Raw genomic sequence first — 27,700 nt, forward strand, 5'->3', positions numbered from 1 at the left:
TTTTGCTGTCATCACGGTCTCTGTGTCAGCAACACGTTCTTCAACACAAAGCCCCAACATAGAGTCTCTTGGAGACATCCAAGATCAAAGCACTGGCACCAGCTCGACCTGATCCTCACCAGACGCTCCAGCCTTCCCAGCATCAAGATCACACGCAGTTATCATGGTGCTGCCTGCGACACTGACCACTCTCTGGTGTGCAGCAGAGTGAAACTGCAAACAAAGCGACTGTATCACACGAAAAAGGAAGGAAGACCTCGCATTGATACCAGCAAGACCCGGGATCAGAGAAAAGTGGAGGAATTTGCACAAGCGCTTGAGGAATCTCTTCCAGGCCCGGCCGACGCAAACGCATCCAACAGATGGGAACATTTCAAGAATGCCGTTTACAACACCGCCTTGTCCATATTCGGCAAGACGACCAACAAGGCGGCAGACTGGTTTGAAGCCCACTCTGAGGAGTTGACACCAGTCATTGAGGAAAAGAGGAGAGCTCAAGCAGCATACAAGGCCTGTCCCAGTGAGCGCAACCTGCAGGTCCTCCGAACTGCTCTCAGCAAAGTCCAACAGACTGCCAGGAGATGTGCTAACGACTACTGGCTCCAGCTCTGTTCCGAGATACAGATAGCAGCTGACACGGGCAACATCAAGGGGATGTATGATGGTATCAAGCAGGCCCTAGGTCCAACACAGAAGAAAATTGCCCCTCTGAAGTCTGCCACAGGCGTGGTCATCCAGGATCGGGCGCAGCAGATGGAACGCTGGGTGCAGCACTACTCTGAGCTATATTCCAGAGAAAATGTAGTCACCGAAGAAGCACTGAACAACATTGAGTGCCTGCCTGTGCTGGAAGAGCTTGACAGTGAACCAACCCTAGAAGAACTTCACGTGGCCCTGGACTCCCTTGCCTTTGGCAAGGCACCTGGAAAAGACAGCATCCCTGCTGAAGTCCTAAAATGCTGCAAAGAGATCATCGTCACTGAGCTGCATGAAATCCTCTGTCTCTGCTGGAGAGAAGGTGGAGTACCTCAAGACATGAGGGATGCAAACATCATCACGCTGTACAAGAACAAAGGTGACAGGGGTGACTGCAACAACTACCACGGCATCTCTCTCCTTAGCGTTGTAGGAAAGCTGTTTGCCCGAGTTGTACTAAAGAGGCTCCAGGTACTTGCAGAGAGCGTCTATCCAGAATCGCAGTGTGGATTCCGAGCCAACAGGTCCACCACTGATATGGTATTAATCTGTGACTGTAGCTGATTAAAAGCGCACAGATGATTCATAGGAAAGACTCAACACAAGTCTCAAAACAGAAGTTTAACTACTGCTGGAAGGCCAATGATGAGAGGGAGATTCTCAGCTTCAAAAGGAGGGGGTCCCCCAACTGTGGCACCACCACAGAAGAGGCCCTCCTTACTGTGACATCCAGTCTAGCCTTTGTTGGTGACCATACTTCCCAGATAACGGGGGGAGGTGACAGGCAGCCCCCTCAAGAACCCATGTTCCAATCCATGAAGGGCTTTAAAGGTAAGCTTTAATCTGCCACACCCTCTTCCACACCACCACACTTCCAATCCAGGGAGTGGGGGGTGAAGTAGTGGAGGTGGTTAGACAGCCCTTCCCTCCCCCAGTGCCTGATGCAACAGCCTCATGGCTGAATTGGCTCTATTTGCATGTCATGAAAGATCACCTTAACTGTAGATGCTTTGGGGATATTTTCACATATTTCTTTGCTTGGAACAGCCTCTTACAACTGAATCATATTTGTATTTAGACCCATCGGGTCAGGAAGGCCGCTATCAAGGCTAACACTCCAAGACAAAAAGATCAAACATGCAGCTACAAGACTGATCCACACAGCTGGAAAAAATCACATCACCTATTCATCTCCAACCCTTCGTGAAAACATGGGTTAAGCAAGCATGTGAAGTCATTAAAGGGCACCACCCACCCAATTCATTTCTTCTGCTCCGTTCCTTGCCAATTTCATTTGAGAGTTGTATAATCTAATCCGCAACTGTCCCAGGGAAGCTTTCCAAATTATGTGGGTTTATCTAGACAGCAGCCCAAGCATGTCTCTTCTGCACTGGAAGCCAACACAAACAGTTGAAGAGACGCCCTTTTCAGGTTCCCTTTTCACCAAAAGTGAGGAAACAGACACACCCAGACACACCAGGGAACAAACCACCCCTCTGCCTTACTGTGCTCCTCAGTCAGACCCCCAACATTCTGTGCTTGCCTGCAGAGGGCTAGAGCAATGTTTCCCAAACTGTGGGTCAGGATCCACCGTGGATCGGGAGTTGATTTTTGGTGGGTCACAAGACTGACTAGCTCAGCCATTTTCAACCACTGTGCCATGGCACACTGGTGTGCTGCGAGTGGTCCACAGGTATGCCACAGGAATTTGGGGGAAGGTCATTTATTAGTAGGGCCAATGGGGGATGTGAGCCCCCCACTGGCAGCCTGCTGTGCCTTATCAATTGTCAAAAACCTGATGGTGTGCCTCGACAATTTTAGTGCCTTGTCAGTGTGCCATGAGATGAAAAAGGTTGAAAATGGCTGGACAAGCTGATAGCCAAAAAGGAAAGTATATTGAGCTCTACAGAAAGTAAAATGGAGCCATTATGACTTGGTCCACTAAGAAGGGGAATGCAAGGCCACCAGAATGGTCCTGATCTTATAAACATGGAGCGTAACAAAAGCTAAAGAAAGGGGTCCTCCCATAGAAAAAAAGATTAAAACACAGGCTCGAGTGGCTCGTAAAGGGAAACCTTTTTTAGTCTCATAAAGCTAGGTGGGTCCTGATATAGTGTAGTTTGAAAAAGTGGGTCCCAGTGTTAAAGTTTGGGAACCACTGGGCTAGAGTTTAGAGTGATTTGATAGGCTTCTGGTGGTACACGAACATTGCAAAGTCTGGGAATGTGCAAGATTAGCACAGGAAGCCAGTAACTGCACAGGCAACAGTGATCCATTCCACAATGAGCCTTGGACTGACCCAACCAGCGGTGGAGAAGGAGTTATTTAGAGGGATGTGCTCTCCTTAGGACAATGAGGCACAGATAACAGAGCTACATCCCATTATATTAGTGGCTCCAGGGCACACAGAGAGCTCAATGTTCTTGTTTCACTGACATAGCTGGGTTTGCAGAACCTCTCTAACAGATCTCCCAGGGCCTTCCCGCCACCGAACATATTCTGCTCCAGTGCCTGTTCTGCAATGCGGCAGACAAAAAGCATGAAGCTTGGGTGGGGAGAGAGATGTGTCATGTACACCACACATGCACAGCAGCCACTGGGTTCTTTCGCTCATCTCTCAGATTTTACAGAGCCTTCACCTCCATAGTCAGAGGGGAAGTTTTCCTACATGCACAGCAGCTGGTTTAAGGCTGGATTGGTCCTATTTGCATGGCCCTATTTGCATGTGACAAACCAACATGACATTAAATAATGCGACACACACACAGGGACAGTTACTAATGCTACAACCCATACAATCCAACCTCTGTGGCATACTGAGATGACACGTGAGGATTAAGAAGCAGGAAGCAGAAAGGAAAGAGGAAGGCAATCTTATATGGAACTCCTCACTAAAGAAGTCACAATCTCATGCACGTCATCCGCAAGTCAGTTAGGTTCTGTCTCCCAGATGTATATCCTGCTTTTCCAAACAAAAAAAAAATATGAGTCTTCTATCTGAGTTCATAGTTGCTAACCAGCAGAATGCCTTGAAGGAGGTAAGAATTGATGAGGGCAATTATTTTCTATGCTACAATTCTTTTCCATCAGGGAAGTGAGAACACTACATTCAAAAAACACTAGAGTAAAATAGCAGCTATTCTGGGAAGCCACTAAGTGTAAACCCAAATCAAACCAAACAAGGTACAAGTTTTGGACTTTGAGTTTTAAGACAAAAGGCCTTTTCCTACAGGGAACCCCCCCCCCCCCACACACACACACACAATACCCAACATTAAATATGTGGGCTGGGCCCTTTTATCCTGTGCTATATTTCGGAGATATGCAGGGAGGCTTGTTAAGACAGGATGCAAGGCAGAAACACTGTCCATGTTTGTTTTGTCATCAAGCCCCTTTCTGAGAGCTCTCCCAATTACAGAAAAAGCAATCTGAACAATCAGAAGGAGGTCTCAGGTACATGAGAACCACAGTGAGCCAAAGCACTTGTAAACTTACCCACACTAATGAAGCCCCTGAAGTTGAACTTAGAGATATCTAAATGCTGTGCTTATCTGCTACTTCAGTTTAGCGACCAAATTTCCAGCATGAGGCCTTACACAGGGCACTCTGCTTAAATCTGATAACAGCCTTACTTTAGCAAGCTGATAGCTGTGTTCACCCAGCTATCTCTTTCCATCACCCCTGCCTTGTTATCTGTTCATCAGCTGGCCTTCCCGGACTACAATATCCTAAAACCAGTTTTGTTTAATTCCTCAGATCAGGGCTACATTAGCTTCAGTCTTGCATGGTCTGCTTTTACAAGTACAGTTTCTCCACCATTCCTGGATTAAAGTTACAAAACAGGAGTGCATACCCAGGATCTATTACGAGTGGGGCATTGCTGATCTGCTGAAAGTGACCCAAGTCTGCACACTGAGCATTACAAACAGCATCTTTCTGAACAGCCCAAGGGTTCATCTAGTCCAATATTTTCTGCAAGAATCCCAGGAGAATAGCAGGAAGCAGACTGAGGGAAGCAGTGGTGGATTCAGGGTAGCTGCATGGATAGGCCAACAGTGCACAGATGGGACAATCTGAGGAAATCAAGCAACTGCTACCAACCAACAATTTTTAGATTCTGACAATAAGTTTTGAAGGTAATAAATACCTGCTTGTTTGAAGTGAACAGCTCTTGCTCTCTTCACCTAGCAGGGATAGTGCAAATGCAATGCACAATGAAGTGCATCTGGAGCTCATTCTGGTTCCCTGAAGCAGGAGCCAGAAGCCCCAATAGACATGTACTGCATCTCACTACCTGGGGCATGCAGGAGTGACAGTGTTCACATGCACAGGCCATAAGGCAGGGGTCTCCAAACGTTTAGGCCAGAGGGCCACATCAAATATCTGGCATGGTGTTGAGGGCTGGAAAAATAAATAAATTTTAAATATAAAATTTTATATTTTATAAAAGTGACTTTAGACAGCCCAAAAAGTCACTTCTGGTTTTTCTGAAAAACCAGGAAGTGATGTTTTTAGGCCTTTAGAAAGCGTTCTGAGGGGAGGCGCATGGCCTCCCTGGCCCTCAGAACACCTTCCAGATGTAACTGGAGCACAATTCTGGACATATTCAGTTGAGCGGGCCAGAGGCTTGCAGGGGGCCAGAGGCTTGCCACAGGCAGCATCTGGCCCCCGGGCCAGGGTTTGGAGAAAGTCAAAGGATCATGCACGACAAACCTGCAGACTCTGAGACACTAATGTAGGAGGAGGCAATAAATTAGAATGGATCTCTTCTTCTGACCACAATATTTGTTTTTCAAAGCCATATTGACCTGCACTTTGCTGCCCGAGCAGATGCCTGTCTTCCAGCTATTGTCCTACATTATGTGATTGCAATTTCCAAAAAAGCATTCATGTCAATTAACTGCAAATAGCAGTTTACTCTTTCACACTGAGCAATATCCTACACAGACAAATCTCCCCCCCCCCCCCCCCCGCACAGCAACCTAGCAGATCCACAGGATCCATTAAAGGCCCCTACTGGTTCCACCCAGAACAGAAATACAAAGAGCAGCATGATACAAACATATGCAAACTGTTTGGGGGTGGTGATGGCTTGTGCTGCTGGTTGCAGGACACAAGTGCTTCTTGGCAATAATGACAGGCAATTCAAATGCATTTCACAGATAGGGAAGCTCACCCAATATATTCTCAGTTAAGCAGAGAGATCTGAGGTCTTCCTGGTTTGGGACACTTTTTATCCACTATTAAACACTGATTAATAGATGTTTAACGTAAGAGGTTTATGTTAAACATAATGATGCTTAAACTAATTATTAAGATCAGGTTTGTTCAGTGAAGAACAAACTATTCAGTGAGCAACAGAGGAGGAAGAGAAATCTGAAGCCCACTTGCAGAGCCAAGTTCATCTGCCTGCATTTGTGCTACAAATGCTTAGAAAGAAAAATACCAGTAGGGAGGAGCAAATGAGCAGGAGGTTCCTTGTAAGTGTCTTGGGGGACCACTGTCTCCATGGAAATAAGACTAGTTTTCTTCTGATATGCCCAAATGGGAGTCCTCCTCTGTTGGAAATCATACCATATGTGTCTGATTGACTGCCATCAATTTTAACTTTCTCAAAAATATTAAAACTCAAAAACATTACACTGGATCAACTCTGCTTCAATAGGCTGCAATCCAATGTACTTTCCTAAGCCCCACAGACAACAATGGGACTGACTTCTGAATAGACAAGCACAGGATTGTGCTCCCAAGTTACAGTACAAGGCAAGTTTCAGCAGGATTACAAAACCTGCCCAGTGTCACTTTCAGAAACGGATTAATCCATTCTTCCTTCCAATCTTACACAACACACAAGGCAATCCAGGTATTGCCACACATTGACAGTTTATAGTTGCTGTTTAGTCAGGTTTCAAAAAAAGCACGGTCTCAACTGCAGAAAGGGTTCAAACAGACACTGAAGTGCTGGAAGGCAAAGGCCACTTTGCACAAGATTGCCTGCTTGATCTCACTTCTCTAGGAGACTGTACATGAAGCATCCTACTGTACATGAGACATTTGCTTTCCTGCAAATAAAAGCAGAGGACCAATTCCAATGGGGTTTGCAGCAAAACAGGCACGTGCTCATTCATTGCATGTACACTGATGCTTGCAAGTTGCACACACAGAATCCATCTCCACGTAGACAGCACACATGGAATAACCCTCAAGAAAACTGCTGGTATGCTGACACCTAAAAGCTCATAAGCTCTCATTTTTTGTACACACAAGTGTTCAAAAAATTCTCAGCCCTAGTGAGTATTTAATGATCACAGGTACTGAACTGCCCTTCAGTAGCCTAAATTAGGGTGGATTTCACAGGATGTGCATTACATTGCATGGTTCATAACCAAAGCTGGGAGGGATTTCATGAGTGTGACAGCAGCAGAGGCAAGGAACAGTCAAAAGGGGTAGGATCCTGTTCTTTATTTTTGAGGAGCAAATGTGAAATTACAGAGGTGGAAAGAATCCCAGGAGCTTAGAAGCTTCATGCCAACACACCTCCCCCTCCCCATGGTCAGCCTGCCCTATATAGGGGCTTTGGATGTCACAGAATCCACCATTTATGTAGCCTGAGCTAAATCTCAGCAATGACTGAACTATAAACCAGATTATTCCAAATTACTCCACAATTTAAGTAGCAATTTTGGGCATGCCCTACCAGCTGTGCCTATGTCTGAAAGGGAGATTCCACTCCATGTTACAGGTTGCGGTCAGAGCAAGGTGGCAGTTCAATGAAGTGCAATTTAATCTAGATTTTAAAAACAGCCCCCAAATTACCTTTTTCTAAATAGGTCCACAGAATACCAAGGCCCCCCCTCACAATTTAAACTTCTTCCCCCACCCCAGTCTCAGTTCTGACAACAGAGCAGAGTGATTTGGCTTGAGGAACAACATGGAACCCTCCTGCTTCTGAAACAGCTAAGAGATCAGATTCAGAGCTCAATCCTATGCATGTCTACTCAGATGCAAGTCCCAATATAAGCAATGGAGCTTACTCCCAGGAAAGTGTGGCTAGGATTGCAGCCTTGCAGCTCAATCTATGCATGCCCACTTGGAAGTAAGTTCCATTATAGTCAATGGGGCTTACTCCCAAGTAAATGTGGCTAGGACTGCAGCCTTACAGCCCAATCCTGTGCACGTCTACCCAGAAGCAAGCCCCATCACAGTCAATGGGGCTTACTCCCAGGAAAGTGTGGCTAGGATTACAGCCTTATAGCCCAATCCTTATAGCCCAATCCTAGGCATGTCCACTCAGAAGCAAGCCTCACTGTAGTCAATGGAGTCAGAAAAGTCCCAAGTAAATGTGGCTAGGACTGCAGCCTTACAGCCCAATCCTGTACACGTCTACTCAGAAGTAAGCCCCATCACAGCCAATGGGGCTTACTCCCAGGAAAGTGTGGCTAGACTGCAGCCTCCCCGGGAGTGGCCGGTGCTGGTGCCCGTTGCCGGCGCGCGGCTCTCCCGGGGAACGGGGCCGTTGTGCCGGCGCGCGCCGCCGCTTCCCGTGACTCAGCAGAGCGCGGCGGCGCGAAGCAGGGCAGGCCCCTCCGCGGCCAGCGGCTGTGCAGCTCGGCACGTAGCTCGCCACAAGGATGAGTCAAGGGCAAGCGGCGGGCAACGGCGCGCCCCCAGCCCGGGGAGGGAAGGAGCCCCGGGAGGAAGCGGCGCCTGCTCCTCCGCAGCCCGGGCTCGCCTGCGCGCGGGGAGGAGGAGGAAGCAGCGGCAGCGCCTCTCGCTGCGCCCCCGCCGGGAGGCAGCCCGCACCTGAACTTGTGGAAGCGCTCCGGGTCGGCGTCGAAGAGCTGGCGCAGCCGCAGCCTGGCGGCCTCGGCCTTGTGCCACTCGGACAGCTTCTGGAAGGCGGCGTCGGCGGACAGGGCCATGGCTGCAGCACCGGCGGGGAGAAGCAGCGGCAGGAGGACGCCCGCGCGCCCGGCCGCCTCTTTTAAGCGCACAGGCTCCGCCCTCCCCTCCGCCGCCCGCGCCTCCGGGCTGCGCTCTCACGCGCCCGCCGGCAGGCGCTGGGCTGCAAAGCAAGGGCTTTCCTGCCTGCATGTGTTGGCCCCGTGGGGCCGCAGTCCCAGCTGCACTTTCCTGGGAGTCAGCCCCGTCGGGCAGCGTGGCATTTACTTCCGAGTAGACAAGCCAAGGCTTGTGCTGCTCATTGCAGTGCTCGAAATGAAACGTGCTAGGGAAGAAGACAGCGCTACAGAGGCTGCAAAACGTTGATACACACACAGAGGGTGTGTGTGTGTGTATAAATACACATGCATACACCCACACACACAGAGGGTGTGTGTATGTGTATAAATACACATACATACACCCCCAGCATGTATATATACATACATATACACAGAGAGAGAGAGAGAGAGAGAGAGAGAGAGAGAGAGTGTGTGTGTGTGTGTATAAACACATGCATGCACAGAGATTATGTATACACTGTCGGGGACACTGGGAAACCCCCCCCCCGGGTTGCAGGAGGCAGCAGTGGGGCACCTCAAGCTCTGGCCCCAGTAGGGGAAGGGGGTTGCATCACCCAGGTCCTTCTCCCCACAGCCTGGTAGCCTCAAGCTGCTTTGGTTCATGGGCTAGCCAGCATCTCATCCCAGGCTTGACTTTGTGCTGGAGACCAGCCCCCTGAGGCTCCTCCCCTTCCTCCCTGTGAGAGTTATAATGCTGGCCACCTAAGGTGCCTTTCTCTCTTCTCACCTCTGTCTCTCCATCCTGTTCACTGCCTGCCAGCCAGGCTGTAAGAACTGCTGCCCACCCTCTGGCATGGACTGGGCTTGCAGGCTGTGTTGCCCCCCCCCCAGACCCGCAGGCAAGGAGGTAACAGTGATCCTTGGAGTTCTGTGCTATCAGCCAGAAGCCTGCCCAGCCGGTCAGGGGCTGGCTTGGTTCCCCAAGGCTCCAGCACTGGCCTCAGGGACAGGCCAGGTGTACCACTGAGTGCCCAGTCATGGCTCACTGTAGCTTGATCCTGGGAGTCTACAGGCCTGTCCCCTCTGGCCTCGCTACTGCTTTCCTGGTGGATGTGAGGGTCCGCCTGTGGCAGCCCTGTGGCTCCACTTCCCCTGCAAGCCGCAGGGGCTAAGGCAGGCTCCCTGCTGCTGCTTGCCCGGCCTAGAGGCTGGCTCCTGAGCAGCTCAACTCCCAGGTAAGTCAGGGGAACCCTGACATACACATACATTTACACACAGTATGTATATATACGCATGTATACATATATATACACAGAGAGAATGTATATATATGTACATACACACACCCAAACACAGAGAGAGTGAGAGTATGTGCATGCACACATGTATGGGGTGTCAAACTCGTTTCATACAGAAGGCCAAAGTCAGCATACATCATGGTGCCTGCAGAGGGCCAGAAGTGACATCACTGAGTAGGAAGTGACATCATTAAGCAGATAATGGTCAGAAATCAGCGCTTTGTCCTCACATGGAAACTCCTTGGCTGCAAATGGCAGATAGGAAAATGGGCAAATTTTCATCATATTTTCAAGATGCAAGAGAGCCCAATTATAACTGGGGGGGGGGGGTAGATAAATGGCTTCCAAGGCCTGCATTTGGCCCACATGCCTTATGTTTGATACCCCTGTTCTTTATTATACAGGTAAATTATTCATCACAACGCAAATGTTGTTCAAGCAGTGTGCAGGCTTTGGGTTTAATCCTGTGCTGAAGTTGCACTGATGTCGCTGCTGCATCAGCCTAATAATATCCACCATATCCAAAACCTGCCTGGCACAAAGGGGAGGGGGAAACAATAGCCCAGGCAGCTCCTCCCAGTAATGCTGCCAGCATCCATGGAAAAGCCACGTTGGGTCCTGTCAGGGAGGAAGGCAGGATAAAAAATACTGCAAATATCACCTGCCGGTCATGGGGTGGCGGCCTGATGTCAAACTCATGTTGCCCCCATGTGCAAAGTGTCAGTCACCACAACCTACTCAGCCCCAACTCAGATGGCCAAGCATGGGGCAGGAGCAGGTCCCAGGAGTGGCCATTGTCAGCCCCCGCCTCCATGGCCCCAATGAATGTAGTGAGTAAGGGTCCAATCCTAATCAACTTTCCAGTACCGATGCAGCCGTGTCAACAGAGGGCATACTGTATCCTGCAGTGGGGAGGCGGTCATGGAGTCCTCAAGTTAAGAGAAGGTTTGTTCTCTTACCTCAGGGTTGCATTGCAACTGCATTGGTACTGGAAAGTTGGATAGGATTGGGCCCTAAGACAGCAGCAGGCACCTCTGCCAACCCTGGGGAGATGCCCAATCCTGGAGAGGTTGACATTTATTTGCAGACACTGTGCATGACACAAGGGGCTACAGCACCACATTTATATTTGTCCCAACCTCTAAATTGTCTTGATTAGATTAAAAAGGAGTTTGGTAATAAAAATAGTAGGGGTGATGATGGCCGCACTCCTTCCACATAAATTTAGAAAGGAAACTTGTGATCTTAAGAAGGTCTTTAAAATGAAAGACTCTTTTCCCATAGAGGCTGGATGGCTGTCTGCCACGGAAGATGTAACAGTTGCCTACACCGGCCAAGGGTTGGACTAGATGGCCTCCAAGGTGCCTTCCAACTCTAACATTCTATGATTGCTTAGTAGCCCAATCCTATAATTCAGAAATGCCTTCTGGGCACTATAGGGTATGGCAGACATTGTTTGGACATGCCGCTGGTATAGCAGGGGCACCTATGCTATTTTGGCATAGGATTGCGCTGTAAAGCACCAGTGTGTATACAGTCTGGAAAAGAACAGGATGGATGGCTTTTGCTCCTTTGGTTAAATTTAAGTTGGCCATAAAATGTGTCCTTGGGCAGCTGGGAGGAAGGAACTGCTTATGAGCCAAGCTTACATGCTAACTGGAGGGAGTCCATCACAGTAAGGTAAAATTATTTCTGTCAGTAATGGAGATAAAATGGGTCAGGCAGATTTATGATGGCTGGCCCAGGCCAAGCAGCCCAGGAAACAGAGTTTGCTGTGAGAAGAGAAGAGACAGGAAAGTATCTAAAGGCCCAATCCCATTCAACTTTCCAGCACCGATGCAGCCCCAAGATAAGGGGGGAAAATGTTCCTTTACCTTGAGAAGGCTTCCGTGACTTCCCCTGCCCCCCACTTCAGGATGCAGTGCACACCCCATTGACACAGTTGCATCAGTGCTGGGAAGTCGGATAGGAGTGGACCTTTTGGAAGGATTCTGCAGCAGATCAGGTGGCTTCTTGTCAAGGAATGAACTTCTGGCTGAAGTCAAGAATTCAAGCAGCAACTGAACACTAGTCAAAGTTTCCAGGCAAGTGCCAGACAAAAGGAGGCCCTTCTTCACACACAGCTCACAATTAGTGTGTGGAACTGGTTGCCACAAGATGTGGCGATGGTCACTAGCTTGGATGGCTTTCAAAGGGAACTGCAAATAGTCTCCAAAGGCTGCTACTCCTGTTAGCACATGCCACCTCCAACTTCAGTGGAAGTATGTCTAAGGGCGCAATCCTAACCCTTTATGTCAGTGCTTTCCAGCACTGACATAAGGGCAATGCAGCTCCAAGGTAAGGGAACAAACATTCCCTTACTTTGAGGAGGCCTCCATGAGTGCCACCCAACTGCAGGATGCAGCACATGCCCCATTGGCTGGAAAGCAATGACATAAGGGGTTAGGATTGCAGCCTCAGTCTCAATTGCAGGGGAGCTATGGCAGGGAGAAGGAAGTTTTCTCTCCTTTTTGTGGTCTTCTCAGGGGCTGTTAGAAAAAGGGGTCTCTGGGTATAAATTAAGTAGAGTCATATAGCAAGCAGAGCCTCAGCAAGCCATCCAAAACAGGGGAGGGATAACCATCTTCAAAGATCTGAAGGCCTTTCATGTAGAGAGGACTTACTTTCTGTGGTTCCTGAGGACAGGACTAGAACCAGTGAGTTGAAACTACAGTGAGGTAGATTTAGAGTAGATGCGAGGAAGAATTTCTTAACGTGTAATTTCTCACCTGGCACTGGAGCAGTCTGCCTCATCCAGTCGTGGGCTCTCCCTTGTCGGAGGCTTCCAAGCAGAGGCTGGAAGGCAACCTGTCAGGAATGGTGTAGCTCTTGACTGCACTGAGCAGGGAGTTGGACTAGGTGGCCTCCAAAAACACTCCAACAAACATTCTATGATTTTGTCCTTCCTATTTTGTTATTTAGTTCCTAACTTTGTAACCCGAGTATATTAAATGCTTCACTTATAAAGTGTTGATGTTATTTAGCTTTAGAAACCTGTCTCTGAAGTCATCCCTCTTTCCCCAAACATCCATGCTGAGGCAGGGCAAGGAAAGCCTGCTTGTTCCCCGGGGCAGGATGGAGCTGCTTGTGGTCTGCAAGAATTCTTGCATGTAGGTCTTCCAGCTTTGTACTCCATCAATGATTCTGGATAGTCCTGCTAGAAGACAAGAACTGCTCCTACTTCGATGTGTGATCTTGTGCTTGACATTCACCTTCCTCATCTTGCTCTTGCATGTTATTTTTCCCCACTTCTGCAATTTTCCCATTTGACTCTGCTCTGATTTCATGCACTATGAATGAATATATAAAGGGTGCACTCCTATGCACACCTAGGTGCAGGGCTTTTTTTCTAATGGAACGTGGGGGGGATGGATGGAGTTCCGGCACCTTTTTGCAGGGGCTCCTCCCCTTCAGAGGCATTCCAGGAGGAGGGAGCAAAACAGAGGCATTCGCTGGGTGGGTGCTGAGGGGTGCAGGGTGGGCGGGCGCCTGGCCCCTGCCTGACCGCACAACGACCCCCTCCTGCCCCCATCTCCAAGCTCTCGCCTGAGCCCAGCCCGCCTCCCCTTCTCCCGCGCTCTGCTTCCCCGCACAGCTTCCAAGCCGGTGGAGTGCACAGGGGACATGCGCCGACGCCGAGGAGGAGGAGGACGGACAGCCAGCCAGCCAGCCAGCCAGCCAGGGAGATGGGCTGCGGCACCCACAGAACGCCCAGGTACTGGCTTGGCAGAGGAGGAGGGGAAGGAAGCTGGCTGGTGCAGCCCCCATGCCAATCTGCAGCAGGAGCCTAGGTGTGTCTACTCAGAAGTAAGTCTCATTGTGTTCAGTGGGGCTTGCTCCTGGGAAAGGGTGCATAGCCTTGCAGCCTGAGAGCCCAAGCCTATGCATGTCTACTCAGAAGTAAGTTCCATTGTGTTCAATGGGGCTTACTCCTGGGAAAGTTTCATAGCCTTGCAGCCTGAGAAGACAGGCAGAGGAAGGGCTCTGAGGCTGCAGTCCTCTCCACACTTTCCTGGGAGTAAGCCCCACTGCCTCTACTGGGACTGACTTCTGAGTAGACAGGCTCAGGATTGGGCCCTGAGGCTGCCATCCTATCCACAGTAAGCCCCATTCACTATAATGGAACTTACTTCTGAGTAGACAGGCACAGGATTAGGCTCTAAGGCTGCCATCCTATCCACAGTAAGCCCCATTCACTAAAGTGGACTTCTGAGTAGACATGCATAGGATTGGGCTCTTAGGCTGCAATCCTAGGCACTTTCCTGGGAGTAAGCTCCATTCACTAGAACGAGACTTACTTCAGAGTAGACATACCTAGGATTGGGCTCTTAATCCTGGCAGAGATATATATCTGCACCCGTTTTCACATGCTAAGGGCAGGTGAAAAGGGATTCTATGTGTGTACAACATGCTGTCCAGCCTTGCCAGAGATCTTCCTCATCCTCCCCCCACAAGCATGCCCTCCGCCAGCCAGCATTTGCAGCTCCTCTCCAGCAATGCAAAGCAGCTGCTCAGGGCAACAGAGAACATACAATTGCATGCCAAGCGCCTTCCCAAAGACACAGAGTATTCTGATACCTGAATTAAACCATATTTAATTTAAACCATATTTAATACGTTTGCAAACGTAACTGTTTCTATGTGCACCTAAGGACCCCTCTCGTGTAAGAATTCCTTTTTTGTTCTTACTCCCACAGTTGCTTAGAGTAATTTTACTACATGGAACTCATGTAAGCCATTTTTTGGAATCCATTCACTGCTTCCTCGAAGTAGTGCCACACTACATACTACACGCTACAAGTGCACCTGTACAGTATTTTTCCCCATGTGTAGAAAAAGTAGCTAGGGGGAAGGGGATGTGCAGCCCAATCCTATGCATGTCTACTCAGAAGTAAGTACATCTTTAGGGGGGAAGCACATAAAAAATATTTTATTTCTCCAATAAAAAATGGTTTATAAATAAATAAATAAATAAATAAATGATTAACAAGTTGTGAGTTCCTGCATTTTTTTTTTTTTTTTACAAAAAAAGCACTGCCTAGGTGTAAGCCCCACTGAACACAGTGGGACTTACTTATGAGGAAAGAAGATTAAGATTGCATTGGACGTTGCCTTCATGGCAGAACATCAGGCCATCTGACAAAATATGTGCACAACTAGGAAACAAAATACCACTGGTGGTACCTGTACCAATGGTTGAGAAACACTGCTCTTACGTTTCAAAATCAATCAATCAATCAATCAACAGTATTTATATACCGCTTTTCAACTAAAAGTTCACAAAGCGGTTTACAGAGAAAAATCAAATAACGTAACTGGCTCCCTGTCCCAAAAGGGCTCACAATCTAAAAAGATGCAAATGAATACCAGCAGACTGCCACTAGAACAGACAGTGCTGGGGTGAGGTGGGCCAATTACTCTCCCCCTGCTAAAGAACATTTTTTTTCTGCCCTACCTGGACATGCTACCAAGGAGTTTACCTGGGACCTTGTGCATAGAAACTAGAAACTTTTCCACTGAGTTATGACAACAGGAGCAAAAGGACATAGCTAGGGAGAGGAGGAAGATGTACTTAGCCCCACATTAGATTGCTGAGAAAAAAAAAAAAAAGGGATTTCCTATTAGTGCACTGATCATAAGCAGTAGTGACCCACCATGGGTCATAGACCTATGAGTCTTGGGCTTTTGTCCACAGGAGAGAAATCTAGCATGGGACCAGGCAGGCTTCAAACTCCTCTCCCCAACCTCCTATCCATATTAACCAATTGTGTGGCTGCTCTGCTGTACACAAGCCCTGCTGCCTTATTCTACATTCCTTCAGGAGATACACCAACACTTCATTTTTGCACTCCACTTTTGGAGAGGGCTGATACCTACAACCGTGATGGTGGAGAGACAGCCCAGTTCTAACTAATTCCCTTTGCTGTGATGCAGCAGCATGAACGCCACATCGGCAGAATCTCGTGGGGGAGTTTCAGCTTTGGGAGGCCTCCTTGGTGTCAGGGAACATTTGTTACTTCCTTCAGGATAAGCCCCTGCCATGTCTCACCTGCCTTCGCACCCACTGCATGTCCCTGGCTTCAGTTATGTTACTGCAGCAATGTAGGGAAGTCCAGGGGCTGGGTACCATTCATCCCCCCCTCCCCTGTTCTTCTTGGGTCCATATCAGCATCTAAGGTGGAAGTGCGTGAGTCATTTCTTTAGATCACTGTGAAAAGAACCCAACTTCACAGGCAAAGAGCAAAATGACTTGGAATCGACATTATTTTCTATCTTCATAGAACCACATTCAGCTTACTCAATGGAGCCTACACTGAGAACACCCCCTTTTAACTTTTCCTATTAAACACTTGTAATTGTGTGCCCAGTTTTTTCTGTGCAGAGCCATCTTTCCCTCTGCCCTGCCATGACAGCTTCTCAGTGTGATCACAGCCAAAGGGAGGTGCTTAAGAGTTGTGGTTCCCCAGGCTTCCTAGATCATTCCTGCAGCAGCTGGGCAGAAGAGTGGGTGGCTTGAGCCTTAGCCTGCACCTGGGCCCTCCTTCCCCAAACCACGTCTCTTCTGAAGATAAGGCAGCTGCACAGTCACATCTTGCTGATTCTGGCCATCTCCACTTCCAGTGAGTTCAGGCCACGCAGGGCAGTGCCACATGGCCAGGCACCACCTGCTCTATCACAAATGATACTAGTACTGCAGGTTGAAAAGCAGTGGTGGAGACAGTACTGAGTCAGGTGGATCCATGGTCTGCCTGAGCACAAGGCTGCTTCTTCTGTCTGCAAAACATCCCTATGATGCAGGGACCTGGGCAGCTGAGTCCTGGCAATTGTTCTGAGGTTTTGCAGTTTCCATGGGCGATGCTGGACTAGACTGTGCAATCAGTGCAGCCAGATTTTCTAGGCGCACACCAAGTCCATACCCTGATAGCATCACTTTTTTGCAAAGCTATTCAAAATTATCCACAGCTTTTCCTCACCTTTTCTGACCAATAGTGTCCAACAGGTGGCAGCATGGCATTCATTGAAAGGTCTTGGAGTTGCCATGGCATGTTAGTGCCAGGAAAAGGCCTCATTGACTTCCCAGATAGGTCAAGAAAAGAGCACAGGGTTAATTTTTTCTCCTCTGAATGTTATATTTTTTCTCTTCTGCTGTACAGCCAGTAGGTAATGTTCAAATTGCATACATATAAAGAAATCAGCACATGTAAATTAAACATGATAATTAGCATGGAACATTCTTGTCTACATACTATGGCACATGTTTTTGAATGGCACAAATCCCTTTGGCAGCAATCTAACATAGGATGGGTTGCTTACACCTCTTGTACATCAGTCATATAGAAGCAAGTTGAGGGGGTGCAGCAGTGTAGCCTCTGGGGTTGTGGGGTTGCTGGTTTACTTTTCACATTTTTATACTGCCTTTCCTCCAAGAAGTTCAGGGTAGTGCACATAGTTTCTTCTTTTGTCCTCACAACCCTGTGGGGTAGGGTAGGCTGAACAACAGTGACTGGTCCAAGGTCAACCTGGATGCTTTGTGGCTGAGAAGAATTTGGTATCTGGATCTTCCAGAGACCAACATCCAGTGTGGGCCAATCCATGCATCAATCTAGAGCAGGCTGCATCAGTGAGGGCAGTGGCATCGCTAAGGGGTTGCAGGGGGTAGCAGTTGCACAGGGCATCAATCTTTAGGGGGGCAACAAGCTGAGCTTGACACTAGTGACCAAAATTGTGAAAATCATGGTATGTATGAATAATACCATCATGTTATATATCATTGGAAAGGTAATTTAATGAAGAATGCAATAAAGAAACTGCACTGGAATATCTGTTTTCTATCAAAAGTTATGACCAATTAACCAGAAAATGAAAACAACTGCCTTATGGAACAAAAAGTGGATTTGCTTAACTCCAAACTGATCTATGAGACTGATTGTCTCATAGGACTGACTGATATATATAACCAATAACCTTATTTATTTACTTAATTAAATTTGGTTTTGTCATGCGGGGGGGGAGGGTGCTACAAAATGATCTTCGACCCCAGGTTGTTGATAGATGCCTTAGCTATGCCACTGACTTGGGGGAGGCAGTAGAGCAAGTGGGTGGTGAGCTGCTCTGGGGAGGAGGTGGTTTCCTCCCAATTTTCACTTTTTAAAAAGCCTGGGTGTGATGTCACTTCTGGTTGTGACATCACTTCCGGGGCAACATTTTGAGTTTGGCAATGGGCTACATGATCATTAGCTATGCCACTGAGTAAGAGGGGTTCTGAGGGGGTGGTGGATTTGGTACGACTTTCATCCTGCTGCCACTGCCCCTGCACCCCTCCAACCTACCTTCCAAGCCATGTGCACGTTCACTGGAAAAGAAACCACACTGAGTTCAAAGGGATTTACTCCCAAGTAAAAATGGTTGTACAACTACAGCCATAATGGCAGCACTAGGAAACAAAGAGTGTGTGTGTGTGTACTGGCAACCCTCTGGACCAGTAATCAATCAGTAGGTATGAATCAGAGACACACCAAATGAATCCTCATTCACACCAATTTTTCCCCTTCATTTTCCAGCCTGTTTGTTTTCAGGAAGCAGGAGGATGAACAGGCTCCATTTATCCCAGAACCCATCCATTCCACAATCAACAGAACATTCCATAGAGGAAGGCATAAGCCTCTGCAGGACACCAGACATCAGAGTGGAAGTTCAGGAGATGGCCTACTTATGGCCCTTGCTGTCATGCCCAGGGTAGTACTGACTGCCACTTTTGGGGTTGGAAAGGAATTTTCCTCCAGAGCAGATTGACCAGAGATCCTGGAGGTTTTTCACCTTCCTCTGGGAATCCAGCAGGGGTTACTTCCTAGACTATTTGACATTTCATTTGTAGTGGATGCTAGTAAAAAAGTTTAAGGGCCCAATCCTAAGCAGTGTGTGCTGGCTCACCGCCAGCGCACACAGTTGCAAACATGCCGTAAAGCACATTTGTGGAGGTTAGTGCCAACCGAGCCCTGGAACTGGCCCAGCGCAAGCTCACTGGGAGGCCAGTGATCCGCTGCCAGGCACTCCTTGTGAAGTGCCTAGCAGTGGAGAAATAAGATGGGGGAGGTGGGGAGGAGGCGTGGTGGGGGAGTGAGCAGGGCGGAAGGGGCGAGACCAGCGGAGCCCAGCTCCACCAAACCCAGAGCCCTGTGTCGGGCCACACAGCCTGACACGGGACTCATTGATTCTGTGCCTGTTAAAGAGCCGTCACAGAATCAAGTAGCCCCATTCCCTTACCTGAGGGAAGGTGATGAATGACTTCTTCCCCTGAGGAGCTGCTGGCCGCTTTCCGGTGTGCTCAGGATGCCGCAGCAGCCGTTTTCAACACTGCGGCAGCAGCTCAGGATTGGTCTGTAAGATGTTTAACATAGAAAGAAAAAGTAATGTATTGCTGTAACTGCTTTCTTATCGCCTTTGACTTTTTCATTGTTATATTGAATACAAATTCTGCGTTTATCTGCCCTGCAGACTTGAACTGATTGAAACTTCCAGTTCTTCTCCCAATGGGATTGTAATGAGGAATCCCCCTGGGTGAGGATGATTGGGGTTCTCTTCCAGAAGATTCTCAGCAACTTCCCCAACTACAATTCCCAGCATTCTGTGGGGAAAGCCAAATGAAAGTGAAATGAGTAGAAATGTGACCTTCAAAGCCATGCTGATCTGCTTTGTGTTCCTTAAAGCACAAAGCAGATTATTCTCCTCCTACTTACCATGCTTCTCGAGTGCTGCAGTGAAATCCAGAAATGTGGGGCTTCCAGCTTAATTTACAATGAAACTGGAAGTCCCACACTTCTTTGTTTCACCACAGCGCTCAAGGAGCGTGGTAAGCATTTGGGCTTTTAAAAATTTTTTAGTGTAGAGGTGGTGGGCCCGAGACGGCATCATCAGGTAGTGTTCTGGGCCGCAGCAACCTTGCCAACATTGGAACCACTATACCACCCTGGCTCTAAACCACCCTATCACGATATCACCCTTTCTGTTTTGTTGCTGCAGAAGACAGGAAGTCCAATTCTAACTAGTGCTATCGCAGCAGGGCCGCTTTTCCCACACTGTATCCAGTGCTAGGAAAGAGCAGGGTGGAGGCCTCCTTGGGGGTAAGGGGACCCTGGGTAAGGCCCCAGCCTTCACAATGGGGCTGCTTGGATCTGCACCAGCAAAATTGCTGGCGCAAGTGTGAGCACTTTCTGTGTCAGGCTTCCAAGCCTGAATTTACCATGACATCACTGCGTTAAGACAGAATATTCTCTACCTTCACATTCCCCCAGCCGCCCCTGAATATAGAAAATGCACAAATGCATTGGCAGTTATCTTTTCCTTTAGAAAAATCAGCCTTGGGGAGGGCCTAGTTGACCTATGAACATGGTTTGGAGATGGGGGAGAGTCTCTAATCCAGGGGTGTCAAACATAAAACCCACGGAGAAGCTCTTTACCCAGCCCCTATGATAATTGGGCTGTCCTAGCTCTACCCTTTCAGCAGCCTTGCTTCTGCTGAAGCTCTGGGAGGAAGAAATAGAAAGAGGCTTCAGAAGGCAAGGAACACTTTTGACAGCACATGTACTAAAATTGGAACTACAGGGTAAGGGGCAGGCCAAGAGGCAGAGAGAGGGAGATGCTGTCGAGGTGCTGGAAGACCCCAGATATCATGAGAGCCATTTCAGCAGACCTCCTTTCAGTTGAGCTGTGAAGTGACACTTTGGCAGAAGTGGCACTGCTGAAAGGGCAGCCCACATGACAATTGGCTCGCCCATATCTTGAAAATTCAATCAAGATTGGCACATTTTCCTTCTCTGTCATTAGCAGCTAATGAGTTTCTGTGCGAGAACAAAGTGCTTATTTCTGGCCATAATCTGCTTAATGACATCACTTCCTGCTTACTGATGTCACTTCTGGCCCTCAGCAGGTGCCATGAGTGTGTTCAGCCTGCTGTACAAAACGTGTTTGACACCCCTGCTCTAACCCATACTGTTTTCTGCAGCCCCAGTCCAAATCACTCCCCTGGATCTGTTATAGATGTAGGATAATTTTCCCACCAGCAGAGGTCAGTGCTGTATTCTGCAGCCCATACATCCCTCAATTGAAACCAAGATGAAACCCTTTCCCCCATTTCAATGACTCATTGGTCAGTTCTTGAGATCTCCCCCCATGTCCCAGCCCTGTCTGTCTAATGCAGTTTGGCATAGCTGACAGTTCTTGTTTTGAGCAAGGATTCTACGTTCTGCACAGAGACTAGCACTCTGATAATGTAAAATAAATATGTCATATTTTATAATTTCCTAATTAAATTATTGTGGTTGTAATGCCAGTATCGACACTCTTTCTCTCGATACCGAGCTAAACAGACGCGTCGGTAAAGCAGCTACCACGTTTTCCAGACTCACAAAGAGAGTCTGGTCCAACAAGAAGCTGATGGAACATACCAAGATCCAGGTCTACGGAGCTTGCGTCCTGAATACACTTCTGTACTGCAGCGAGTCATGGACTCTCCGCTCACAACAGGAGAGGAAACTGAACGCTTTCCACATGCGCTGCCTCCGACGTATTCTCGGCATCACCTGGCAGGACAAAGTTCCTAACAACACAGTCCTGGAACGTGCTGGAATCCCTAGCATGTATTCACTGCTGAAACAGAGACGCCTGCGTTGGCTCAGTTATGTCGTGAGAATGGATGATGGGCGGATCCCAAAGGATCTCCTCTATGGAGAACTCGTGCAAGGAAAGCGCCCTACAGGTAGACCACAGCTGCGATACAAGGACATCTGCAAGAGGGATCTGAAGGCCTTAGGAATGGACCTCAACAAGTGGGAAACCCTGGCCTCTGAGCGGCCCGCTTGGAGGCAGGCTGTGCAGCATGGCCTTTCCCAGTTGGAAGAGACACTTGGCCAACAGTCTGAGGCAAAGAGGCAAAGAAGGAAGGCCCATAGCCAGGGAGACAGACCAGGGACAGACTGCACTTGCTCCTGGTGTGGAAGGGATTGTCACTCCTGGATTGGCCTTTTCAGCCACACTAGACGATGTGCCAGAACCACCTTTCAGAGCGCGATACCATAGTCTTTCGAGACTGAAGGTTGCCAATATAGTGGTTGTAATGCTATGCTTTTATGACTCTATTGGCACAGTCTTAACTGTACCCTGGGCTGGTGCAAGTCCCTTGCGCCAGCCTGAGAGGGTAGCTGACAGTGGAAGTCAGCTGGGCACAGGGACATGCGCTTGCCCATAGAGGCCACATCCAGCCTCTGGGTCAATGAGGACGGGTAAGTATGAGCCGGCTGAGCTTGGGCGGCTTGGGGGTCTGGGGGGTATGGGGAGGGGAGGGAGGAGGTGGGAGGGGGATGTTTCAGGGTGGGGGGAGGGTGGGCAGGCCCGTGAGCAGGCAGGTGGGGAGTCAGCAGGTAGCACTTGGATTTGACACATATGCCGGATCCTAGCCCATTCTTGGGCAACGTGGGCCAGCCCCGGGCTGCTCGGATTTGCCCCACTTCTACAGGTGGCCCAGATCTGAGTAGCCCCATTGGGGTTGCTGCAGTAAGGGAAATTTTTTCCTGCAGTCAGCTCCAAACTTGCGCTGAATACCTGTTCCAGTGCAAGTTAGGATTGCGCTGTATGTTGTTTACTGGGATCACAGGTCAGAGGAACCCAGGGGTTAGTAGCTCTGAGGACTCTTGACCTTCCATTGACATCACTGGAGCATCCCATGGCCTGCTGTACCCATTGCCACAGGGGCTGGGTTTTGTCTGCTGCTGACTCCCTGCCCCCAACAGTACCTTTGCAGCAGGGTGGAGACAAGTAAGAAGACTGGAGGCCTTTAAGGCCTAACATGCTTCCAATGAATTCCTCCCCCAGTGACCAGAGGGTGCCAGTGTGGACACAGTGTCAAACTTTCTGGGGCACATTTGGACATGGCCAGACCATCCATGAAGCCACCTCCTGCAACTTTCAGCTGCAGCAGATTGCAAGCTCAGTCAGCCATAATTTTTGCCTTCCTTTGGTTTTTAAGGAAAAGAAGGAGGGGAGGAGCAGCTGTGTAAACCGCTCTGAGCTCTTTGGAGGAAGGGCGGTATAAAAATGTGAACAAATAAACAAACAAGCAAACAAATAAATAAATTTTTAAAGATTTTGGTTTCGTCATTCTTTATCTGATTGTTTGCTGTTTGTACTGTTGACATAAACGCATAAAGCAGGCTGAATACGCTCATGGCACCTGCAGAGGGCCGGAAGTGACATAAACGCACTCATTGCCATTACTGAAACGGGGTGCAGAAAGAGCAGCACAGAGAGACACCAACCGTTCATGTGGGCTGCATAAAGAGCTTCTGTGGGCTGTATCTGGCCCGTGGGCCTTATGTTTCTGATCTAAAGGAACGGAGAATGGTAGGACTTGTTGCTCAGCTTCCTTCACAATAAAGGTGTGTGTGTGCTGGGAGAGCAGAAGCGGGGAGGTGAAGAGCCAAATGGACACAGCATCTCTGGGCTGCCTTGGGAAAGCCCCTCTCCCAAGCTAGTCTAAGGCCACTAAAATCTAATGGTTCCCAAACTTTTTAGCACCAGGACCGACTTTTTAAAAGTCTACACTCTATTGGGATCCACCTAGGTTTACTAGACTTTTAAAAAAGGAGACCTAGAAAGAAATATTTTATTTATGAGTAGTAATAACCAGAAAAAAGATCCTCAAACATTTATCTCCCTATATTTACACATGTTTGCAAACTGCAGGAGCTGAGCTGTTTGCAGGGTAATTAGCAGCTACAGTATCTGATCTTTTAATAGTTTCAGGGCTTGAGGCAATTAGTTATCTGATCTTTTCTTCACCCTTTGGTGACCCACCAGTGGGTCCTGACTCACAATTTGGGAACCACTGATCTAAGGGGTTTCCCGTATAGAAAAACAGTAGGAGGGTTGGCCAGAACATATTTTCTAAGTTGGACCCACACTGTGAAGACAGGCACTCCACAACGTGACCTGGCTGCCCTGTCATGTGCAACAGTGCCACATTTAAAGAGGCTCAGGGCAAGATAACTCCAACAGGGTGACTCAGTGCCTTCTTAGGAGGCTGAGACATCACAGAAGCATTGGGCAGCTAGAAGAGCCCAACACTGGGGAAAAATGGGGAACATCAATGGCATTTATCAGTATGCAAAGGACTGAGAAGAGGAGCTCACTCAGGGTTAAGAACATAAGACCAGTCCCGCTGGATCAGGCCATAGTCCCATCTAGTCCAGCTTCCTGTATCTCACAGTGGCCCAGCAAATGCCACAAGACAACAAGAGACCTCATCCTGGTGCCCTCCCTTGCATCTGGCATTCTGACGTATCCCATTTCTAAAATCAGGAGGTTGCACATACACATCATGGCTTGTAACCCGTAATGGATTTTTCCTCCAGAAACTTGTCCAATCCCCCTTTAAAGGCATCTAGGCCAGATGCCATCACCACATGCTGTGGCAAGGAGTTCCACAGACCAACTACACGTTGAGTAAAGAAATACTTTCTTTTGTCTGTCCTAACTCTCCCAACACTCAATTTTAGTAGATGTCCCCTGGTTTTGGTGTTGTGTGAGAGTGTAAAGAGCATCTCTCTATCCACTCTGTCCATCCCCTGTATAATTTTGTATGTCTCAATCATGTCCCTCCTCAGGTGCCTCTTTTCTAGGCTGAAGAGGCCCAAACGCTGTAGCCTTTCCTCATAAGGAAGGTGCCCCAGCCCAGTAATCATTTTAGTCGCTCTCTTAAAGGTTAGCCTTAGGAGGTGTGGGGCCCAATCCCACACAGTCTGTTCAGGGGCCCCCCTCACTGCATGGTCCTTGCACCCCCCCCCCACTTACCCCTAATGAGCAGCGGCAAGTAGTCCAAGCCCAGTTATCTATTGCTTCCAGAGTGGTACAATTTTGGGCCAATCAAAAGCAGTGGTGGGCAGGAGCTGCTTCCAGCATAGCCCAATTTGGGGCCAAATGGAAGCAATGCTGGATGGGAGCTCTCATGCGTGGGAGCATTCATTGGTGGGAGGGCCCATGAGAGCTCAGCTCGCCCCACAGTGTAGGCCTCTGAATGGAGGCTTATCTCCATGCAAGGTGGTGGCTATGGCTGCAGGCAGCTTGCTCCCTACCACAGCACAGCCCCATCCTTACGCAAGGTGCCCAATTGGGCAAAATTGCCCACATTGCATTAAAGTCAGCCCTGAGGTCACTGGAGAACAAGCAGTGGAAGCAGGCCAGTGGTTCTTTTGGACACTCATTGCAAGTCACAGAACCCTTCATTTGTCTGCAGGGCGCATGTGAACAGAGGCACACACCTGACCAAAAGTCTCACAGAATGACAGGTAAACAGTTTCACTACAACTGAAGAAACTCTGTAGCACTATGGGGAGCAGTCCCAGATGTCTCTGTATATCCCCATCACATTCCAAACAGCACAGAGACCACTGCTGGTTTCTAATAAATACAGTATATATAACTGTGTCTTAGTCACCAGATAAAAGTACTAACAGACTTCTCCAGTGCCTCCATAGTCATGCAAATGACTTTGCCAGACATCAGGTTGCAAACTGCATTTCTGTGGTTTTGCAAACGACTTCCTTTTTGTTAATGATTTAATGCTGGAAAGGGGGAAAACTGAGATTGTAGACATCTGAATCATGGGGCTTTCTAAAGTAACAATAATAGATGTGCTGAAGGCATTGTTTTTCAGCAATGAAAATACCCACTCACATTGTTTTGGGGTTTGTTTGTTTTTTATTTGCTAACTGTACAGCTCAAGACATTCCATGCCTCTACCCTGATCTGGCTAGTGTGGGAAAGAAAGTTCGATGTTGAAGCATGTGTGCCAGATGGAACCCATCAAGCAGTGCTGCTGCACTAACCCTTCCAGCAGGCATTGAGATGACAGGGGAGCTTGCTGGACTGCATCCAGTTATTAGAAGGCAGCTCCAGCGTAGGCAGTGGTAATGCCAGGGGGCAAACCCCTGCACAGGGACCCCTGTAGTGTGCTCGCCCACCCCCTGAATGGCATACTGGGTTCTACCAGTGCCACCAGTACTGGGAAGCTCCACGGTTCAGCCTGGCCAGTTAGGCCTTGATAGGTTTGGGCCCTCAGCCATTGCCAAAGTCGGTTCATCCCATCACACACACACTCCCAACTGTGATTCATGCTTTGCCGAGTCTCTAATAATGACTAAGAGCCTCTGACTAAAGAGGTTTAAGCAGAACTTTTCTCCCTATATGCACTTAAGCTCATTTCAGGGAATCAGACTTGTATGTAAGAATCTAGTGGCATCTTCGAGATTAACAAACTGATCTTAGTGTCAGCTTTCATGGACCATTCATTGTCCGCCATTCCTACAGGTTATCCTCAGTTAGTAAGGGGGGGGTGTGTGTGTGTGTGTGTGTACAAAGATATAAGGATGGTACATGTCCTCCATCAGCAGTGCTGTGTGCTAGAAGCTGACAGGAAATAGGGTTGGGTCCGAAGGGGAGATATGCTGATAAGTTGAAATATTAGAAAAAAAGCATGGGAGCAATTGCTCATTCAAACTAGGAGAGGTGTCAGGGGTCAGCAGGGTTGGCCTAAGACCTCTAGGCACCAAAGGTGGCATGCCAATTACCAGTTTCTGCTTCTCCAACAAGCTTTGACCCACTTCCTTCCAATCCAATCCAATCCAATCCAGGGAGTTTGAGGAGGAGGAGGGGGGATCAGAGGCAGCAAGTGACAGGACAAGGCACCCCTGCCATTCTGCTGCCTGAAGAAACAACTTCAGTTGGCCTCATAGGTGGGTTGGCCTTGGGGGTCAGCCAGGTCTGGCACCAGCCAATGGCCCAAATCTATCTGAGGGTTCATCTAGAAGGGCTGATCCCTGACCTTTCTGGAATCGGTGGTGGTGCCAGTTATCCAAGAGACTTGCACCACCGCTGTGCCTGGCATCTCCATTTACAAATGCAAGTGTCTTCCAAAGTCTCTGTAACATCATGGGGATGAGTCTCTAAGGCAGCCATTTTCAACCACTGTGCCATGACACACTGGTGTGCCGCGAGTAGTCCACAGATGTGCCACAGGAATTTGGGGGAAGGTCATTTGTTAATAGGGCCAATGGGAGATGTGAACCCCCACTGGCAGCATGGTGTGCCTTGTCAATTGTCGAAAACCTGGTGGTGTGCTTTGACCCTTTTAGTGCCTTGTCAGTATGCCATGAGATGAAAAAGGTTGAAAATCACTGCTCTAAGGGATGCTCACAATGATGAGTATAGAGGGCAGGAAATGCAGGAACTGCTGCTTCTGCATGAGCCTCTTGATCAAGAGCCTATCATAGCAGCTTCTCCTCTCTCCTCCCCATGGTTGTTTCTCCTGAAAGAGAGGATGAGAGTGCTCCCATTGATGGTGCCTCCATTTTGGGAAGGAGAAAGCCTGTTGGTGGGAAGGAGGGCAGGAGAAGGAGGAATTCAGCAGACCTCTTTCTTTTTCACTGGTGAATGGGAGGTGGAATGTAGTGACTAGACTTCCTTCTCCTTCTCAAGCTGAGGAGGAGAGGAGCTGCCACCACTATCATCAAAGACTTTTCCATAGGACAATGGGACAGGTGAGAGAATCTGTTGCTGTGTTGCTGCCCACAAGTTGGGGGCCTCCTGCAAGCTGATGCCAGCAGTGGATAAGGCAGGATAAATATATTTACATTTCAGGAAGGTAGATTTAAG

At 48.6% G+C, this 27,700-nt stretch overlaps 1 protein-coding gene across 1 annotated transcript in view; it reads right to left on the bottom strand.

Annotated features, from left to right (window-relative positions):
- GPI (glucose-6-phosphate isomerase) overlaps window positions 1-8,682 on the bottom strand; it is a 32,320-nt gene extending 23,638 nt beyond the window's left edge. The window contains exon 1 of the mRNA XM_066637449.1: window positions 8,500-8,682. Within this exon, the coding sequence (XP_066493546.1) occupies window positions 8,500-8,618 (119 nt within the window). The 5' untranslated portion in view covers window positions 8,619-8,682. The remainder of the gene's footprint in view (window positions 1-8,499) is intronic.
- Between the last annotated feature and the right edge of the window lie 19,018 nt (window positions 8,683-27,700).

The sequence above is a fragment of the Tiliqua scincoides genome, chromosome 9 (assembly GCF_035046505.1).
Source record: "Tiliqua scincoides isolate rTilSci1 chromosome 9, rTilSci1.hap2, whole genome shotgun sequence".
Taxonomy (NCBI): Eukaryota; Metazoa; Chordata; class Lepidosauria; order Squamata; family Scincidae; genus Tiliqua; species Tiliqua scincoides.